This window comes from Priapulus caudatus, unplaced genomic scaffold (assembly GCF_000485595.1).
Source record: "Priapulus caudatus unplaced genomic scaffold, Priapulus_caudatus-5.0.1 Scaffold42, whole genome shotgun sequence".
NCBI classification, from domain to species: Eukaryota; Metazoa; Priapulida; class Priapulimorpha; order Priapulimorphida; family Priapulidae; genus Priapulus; species Priapulus caudatus.
Window position 1 is genome coordinate 72,270 of NW_014577103.1, and position 7,362 is coordinate 79,631.

At 40.2% G+C, this 7,362-nt stretch overlaps 1 protein-coding gene and 1 long non-coding RNA gene across 2 annotated transcripts in view; both read left to right on the top strand.

Annotated features, from left to right (window-relative positions):
- The window catches only part of LOC106820483 (ankyrin-1-like), a 51,802-nt gene extending 45,573 nt beyond the window's left edge, over positions 1-6,229 (top strand). The window contains exons 3-5 of the mRNA XM_014824997.1: positions 5,211-5,388; positions 5,759-5,867; positions 6,193-6,229. Of these exons, the coding sequence (XP_014680483.1) occupies positions 5,211-5,388; positions 5,759-5,867; positions 6,193-6,229 (324 nt within the window). The remainder of the gene's footprint in view (positions 1-5,210; positions 5,389-5,758; positions 5,868-6,192) is intronic.
- A 5-nt stretch (positions 6,230-6,234) lies between these two features.
- Positions 6,235-6,815, top strand: LOC106820660. Its single transcript, XR_001395637.1, has 3 exons — positions 6,235-6,286; positions 6,484-6,591; positions 6,724-6,815. It is a non-coding gene; the product is annotated as an uncharacterized LOC106820660 (long non-coding RNA).
- Positions 6,816-7,362: the final 547 nt, after the last annotated feature.

The window sequence follows — 7,362 nt, forward strand, 5'->3', positions numbered from 1 at the left end:
TCGCTGGCAGCTATGGATCCGTGCGCCGAATGCATAGGCCAGCGCACGGATCCATAGCTGCCAGCGAAGACTCGAGAATTTTACCAGATTCCAATGTTTACCAATTTTACCATGCTCTCTGCTTGCGCAACAAAGTAACACACTTATTTCCTTAGCTGATCCGTGTGTGGGGGGAGTTAGCAAGGGTTAGGGATAGGGTTAAGCCTAGTATTGCCATGACTAAAATTTGACCGAAAGCTAGGCTTAAGTACATTATTGACGTTAGTATTACGAAATAGAATGCATTCGTTATTTGCAATCAAAAGTTTCTATTTGTTAAATGTGCTGTTCTTTCACTACAACATGTCGCCATATTTGTTCTCAACTCACACATTAACTTCTCCGAGTCCAACTTTAGCGCAATCTACACAATAAATGACACTCTACGATATTCTGCACAGAAGTAGGCACGAGAAGACGAGTGAAAATTAACTGCCCGGCACTCGCAGGTCATTAATATTAGAAAATGTGTAAATTTCCGGAAACATTTTTTCAGCGTGACAGAGAACAGACCACTATTAAATCCTCCATAGGATCCTATACTTAATAATTGAATTTCAGGAGCTGAAAAATAGTATTTCGGCCGTTTTCGGCCGAGTGGCAATATTAAAGATAGGTAGCCATGTACTTCAGCTGTGCATCATTAGAGTTCTGACATATGTTGTTCGGCGATTTAAAAAAATATCGCGAATTTACTAATCGACACCACATTTGTGCCTGAAAAACAGTCGCGCAGTCGAATGGGGGCCATACATTGAAAAAATTCGTTTTAAATTGCCAGTAACCATCCACCCATCTCAATGTGCATGTCATTGACACACACGATAGCCAACCTAAATAATGCAGCCACAAAACATCGCGTAAGCTTTAGTGCACAAGCTGCGGGCACTCCGATTGGTCGGCCGATGACGCGTCACATCCTCTAACCTAACAGGGTAATGAACCGGTAGTGATTTAATAGTGGTCACGTGTCATCAATAAAACTTGCATGGCTTTTCGTAGTCGTTATTAAGTTTTACCTCTGTACGAATTCAACGCAGAACAATCATTTCCTCCAAAGTCGACCTTCACGATAAGATATTTATGTAAGCTATGCATATTCAGAACGCAACGCAGATAGCAGTTATTACACAATCTGGCTACGTTAGTGTGTTAGCGCATGCACAATCTCTCACCAGAGAAGTAATATTTTGAGATGAATATGCATTTAATATGGTCAGGGCGTATCTCAGCATAGATTTATGTACTAAATTATTATCAGTACACCTATGTTTATAATTAGGAGAGCGCCCTAGCCTGTAGGCTGCAAAACTCATACTTCATCTCCTCCCGTCTGCCCCCTTGCCTCCCTTATCCCTCGCCCAGTCCCCTTCTTCTTCTACTCTCTCAACGATCTTCCCTGCCGTTTGTCCTCAGTCTTCCACCTCTCTCTCCCTCTCCCACCTCTCTCTCCCTCTCAGCAATCTGCATGATACAGTTTTTTCAGTCCGTATTGCACGCCTGAAACGGTTCTAGCGCATGCGCAATATCTCCCGAGAAGAAGAATATTGTCTAAACATTATGCATTTAAAGTGAAGAGGACGTTTCCTATCATAGATTTATATAATAGCATTCCATCGGTAGATCTGACTTAAGAATTTGGAAGAATATCTTGCATGTAGGGTACCCGCTGCATATACCAGTCAGTACACAATCTGGCTACGTTAGTGTGTTAACGCATGGGCAATATCTCACCAGAGAAGTTATATTTTGTCTGAATATGCATTTAATATGGTTAGGGGGTATCTCAGCATAGATTTATATAATAAATTATTATCAGTAGGGCCCTACACCTGTGTTTCTAACTAGGAGAGCGCCCTAGCCTGTAGGGTGCAAAACTCGTACTTCATCCCCTCCCGTTCGTCCTCTTGCCTCCTTTGCCCCTCGCCCAGTCCCCTTCTTCTTCTACTCCCTCAACCATCTTTCCTGCCGTTTGTCCTCAGTCTCCCACCTCTCTCTCTCTCTCTCTCTCTCTCTCTCTCTCTCTCTCTCTCTCTCTCAGCAATCTGTATGATGCAGTTTTTTCAGTCCGTATTGCACGCCTGAAACGGTTCTAGCGCATGCGCAATATCTCCCGAGAAGAAGAATATTTTGCAAACATTATGCATTTAAGATAAAGCGTAGGTATCCTAGCGTAGATTCGTATAATAACATTTCATTAGTAGACCTCACTTAAGAAATACGAAGAAGTATATAAGAAGAATAGTACATTAAGCATATCTAAGTAATAATTTTAAGTATTAGTTGTGAAATAGCAATAGAGCCATATAATGTATAACATGCGTTGACGCAAATTTAGCGTACGGTATTAGAGGTCTACGTTATTTGATACAAGTTATATGTCAAATTAAATTATTGCCTACAGACCGATCCAGATGCAATCACGAAACTCAAATAATGTACAGCACTTTGGACTAAGATAGGAAAGATATCTTAAGATGGCCAGAGGGGTCAACTATCTCCTGACGCATTATAGGGGTGTGAGACATGACATTGCGCATGTCTTTAATACGTGATTTCTCTCGGCTGTATCATCTTTATAGACATCTGACAAATCGCAACTTGTCAAATGCAATCTATAGTATCACACAGAGATTAAGTATTATTAAAGTTCAAGTATTAAAATTTAGTTATTTATTATTTTTGGTTTCCACCGAGGGGAGAAATTATCATATTGGTACTCGCGAAGGCTCTGCACCGGACTACCCCCTCGCGGGATATTGATAAGCTATTGATTGATTCCATCGACTAGTGCTCGAGTTCGTGTACTCTCTCGGTTATATCTGCGCTATTAGGTGTAGGCAGAGAGATAATCCCTAACGGCCTGTATTTCCCAGGTCGGTCCGGCTGTCGAGGTAAGTTACACTACATCTAACTCTCTTACGTTCGTTGCTATACTAGTTATATGTTTCCTATTATATATGTTTCCTATACGGTCTACGTCGCTTTTATTACGTGTTGGAAAGTGGTGTTGTTTGTACGTCGCATTCCTATATTACTTTTTATATTATTTTATATAATTTTATTTAACCGTTTATCGAGTGAGAAGACTTTTATTAAGTTTATTTTATATTATTTTATTTACCCTATATGGAGTGGAAAGACTTTTATTCGTTTATCCGAAAGTTTAGATATAACCATAATATAGGATTAATTGCTGCTGCAGGTTTTTGCTATAATACCGTATGTATACTTCAAGGGTTACTCTACCACTCGCCAAAATAGCCAATTGCCACACTTTTTGGGGTGGCTATAAAAACATTAGACTGGCTATTTTTGTGGCTACATATTTCAATTTCCCAGAGTAACCCCTGATACGCATTATATATCTACGTTATAAACAAATCTGTAGGTCTTGGCCTATGATTAAACTTATTTATCCGGGTCCGATTAGAACCTCTTGTGATTATTATCTGTATTTGTCAACATACGGGGTCAAATTTATTTTCTGCTCTCAATTCATAGCGTAAGTTCATGGCTATTGTTCATGGCGTTGTTACACCTGTTCATGTTAAGCTGTCGTTTTGCGTTATTATTAGAAAAAATTGTTGTTAAAGCTTGTTGTAGAATCGCTATTCTTGGTACACAGTGATCCCGCATTTTACGGGTAATGTAACCCGAATGAGAATTCACATTGCCGTACCTGCATGCATGTAACAGTAATAATAAGTGTATATACGGCAAACCGATATATCCCCAAACCTTTCTGTGTGAAATGATTAATAAATGTCATATATTCAATATTTGGTTAATATTTTTCTGTTTTTCTCAAAACTTGAAAATATGACTTAGGCCATTATTTCAGAAAGATGACGATATGTGGAAGTGATAACAAGGAATGCACGTTTATTGGTTCTTATATTATAATTAGCTCCTGACTTATTGGTTCTTATAATTAGCTCCTGATTAGGCCTATGCCTATTTCTTTCTTCGGTGTGCGACATTAGGTTCTGCATGCACACCAAAACTGTGTAGGCCTATGGTTCCGGTTGTCGGATGCCCTCAAACCACTTTAGCTTTGACTTTGCATTAAAGAAATAGTGTGTCCTGCATCATCTTATAATATCGATGCACTTCTTTCTTCTGTATCCGACAATACGTTCTGCATCGCACCAAAACTGTTTAGGCCTACGTACGGTACATAATATTTTACATAATTATAATATAAAGTCATAAAGAAACTACCAGGTTTGTCCAAAACCTACACCAGTGCAAACAAAGCCATCTCGCATGATAAAAACGAGGTCAACAACTACCCCATGGAATTCCTTCACTCCATCACCCCTACTGGCATGCCTCCACACCGCCTCATTTTAAAACCAGGAGCAATAATCATGCTATTACGCAACCTAGATATAACTAAAGGACTCTGCAACGGCACCAGACTATACATTAGGAACCCCTACGACTATATTCTAGATGCCGTAATCCTCACTGGAAGCCATGTCTCACAAAGAGTCCTCATCCCGCGTGTTAAACTTGCCCCATCCGACGCAAACCTTCCCTTCACACTACAGCAGATTCAATTTCCAATCAGACTTGTCTAATCTATGACTATAAACAAGTCACAGGGCCAGATTTTCGACAAACTCGGACTCTACCTCCCAGCCCCTGTGTTTTCCCACGGCCAACTATATGTTGCCTTTTCACATGCCAGAGGCTACTCCAACATCTACATCAAAGGAGACAAACATTCATCACAAGGCCTTTTCAACAACAGGACCCTCACGCAAAATGTCATCTACAAAAAAATCTTTTAAACGACGAAGGTAGCACCACCCCCATAACCGACCCAACTTCTAATATCAATCTACTATTACTGTAACCCTGTTTAAATTTTGCTGTTTTTATCGAGTAAACTGAAGGAATGTCTTCATTTTAGTTGGCTGTTTATATTTTGCTGTTTTTATGGAGTAAACTGTCTTCATGTTCCCAAAATTTAAAAAGGGTAAAATTTAGATCTTTTAGGAAATTTTACCAGAACCGCAAAAAAACAGCCGCAAATATTTATTGGTTTACAATATGCTACAGTCGACTTTGGCCAAACATTCAACTCCGTGCGGAGCACGGGTATTTGCTAGTAATATGTGTATTACCTGGATAAAGATATGACATTTCATTCTTTCTCGCAGGTGCATAACAACATCGACTATCTGTTCGGCGCCCCTCAACTCTCCGCTGTGGCTTACCATCGCCGACCCAAGACGTTTCACAGCAGCGTCATGGTCGTAGAACCGACAGCCGCTCATAACACTTTTAAAAAGTTACAGAAATTGGCCCGCAATTGCGAGGATTTGTTCGACTTTAGCAGTAAGTGACTAATTCTACGTGGAAAGAGCGATAGTGGAACCAGAACGAAGGTTTAAAATGCGGCGAATTCTATAGTGTCTCGTCTACCAGCAATAAGTTACTTGACGTCCTGACTACATGAAGTGACAACGAGAACCAATATGCCCGATGTTTGCTATAATTATAGCCTACCGTCATTACTGTAAGTGACCCTTTAGCTAGATGAAGGAGTATCGTTGTGCTACCCATCTTTACATGCTGAACGCAATCACTGCACTGCCCGCACACACTACTAACACCGCGTGTATTTAGGTAGGAGTTGTTATTGCTGTTGCTGTTGTTGTTACGAACTGCATTTACTGGGTGTTAAGACGTGTCGCGTCGTGTTCAGGTTGTGCCGACCAAATCCTCAATCGTCACTTTAAGAGATGGCACAAGCTGCCACCGATCTACTGCTCCGAGGTCAGCAGTTCGTTTGCCTACGTTCCTCCAGGAGGAGAGTAAGTCCGTTTCTGTCGTTTTTCACGAGCATGTTAATGGCTTTTAATACTATGACATTGATATTTAGAATTAGTGGGGTACCTGGCGTTGCCCGGGTTCGTTTCTACGCGTCTAACGGTATGTTCGGGTATTTTAGCGTACGTAACTTTTCGTTTTCTGTTAAAAAACCGAAGTATGTCGCATATGAAGATTTGGCGTTGTGTATTGTACTTGTGGGTTTAAATCGATAAGAAATTTCCTATCCAATGGCGCGCATATGGAGCTAAACATCTGTGGATTGTTATAGGATTGCATGATTAACTTGAATATCTGCATAAATTTCAGTGCTAACACGATTTCACCAGAGATACGGGTCGCGTAGATTTCTGGAAACACGTGGAAGCCGTGGATGCTAGCAGTTTGTGAAAAGGAACGTAAGGTCAGTATAGTTGTTACTTACTACTTTAAGAGGCTAAATAAATATTCGATTAGATTAAAGAACGTGACCTAGATTAACGGGAGAATTTATCATCGTCATCGTCGTTGTTTCCATCGGCGTCACCATCATCGTAACTACCACAACTATGGCTATAACCGCAAAGAGATATTAATGTTACGTAATGAAATGCTTTCCAGGTTTTGTGCATGGGAGGTGGACAGGCTATCCCGCATCTTGAAAAGTGGGTCGCTATTTATGACAAGCAAGTCCTACCCCTTCTCACCCTCGAAACCGTTAGATTTCTTGTATGTACCGTATATGCATTTTTACTCGTTTAAAATTACTATTACATGAAAAATTTATTTATTAAAAATGTGAATGAAATAATAGCGCCTGTCACTTTCGGTATCTCACTTACTTCACCTCACTTCCTTTAGAACGGTATCCCGAGACCTTTACCAAAATGACAAAAGACTGTCAGCGTGGTAAAAGAATGTTCCGCGGCAACTCTAAAGAAGATAGCGCTGGAGGAGGAGGTAACGCGGATGGTAAGCAAACCAGGCGAACCTATAAAAACACAATATGAGCGAGTTTAAGCTATACTATTGTATAAATAAAGCAGGCATCTTCACAAACATATCATTACATTGCATATCGTTCTTCCTCCGCACTCGCCAGGAAAGTGGATTAAACGAGTCAGCTATGAATTAGAAAGTTAACAACTAATAAAGTGACTATCAGAAAACAGACCATTATTAAATCCTCTATAGGATTCTATACTTAAGAATTGAATTTCAGAAGCTAAAAAATATTATTTTGGCCGTTTTCGGCCGAGTGGCAATATTAAAGCTAGGTAGCCGTGTACTTCAGCTGTGCAACATTAGAGTTATAACATATGTTGTCCGGCTTGTTAAAAAAATATCCCGAATTAACTAATCGACACCACATTTGTGCCTGAAAAACAGTCGCTTAGTCGAATAGGGGCCATACATTGAAAGAATTCGTTTTAAATTACCAGTAACCATCCACCCATCTCAATGTGCATGTCATTGACACTCGCGATAGCCAGCTTAAAT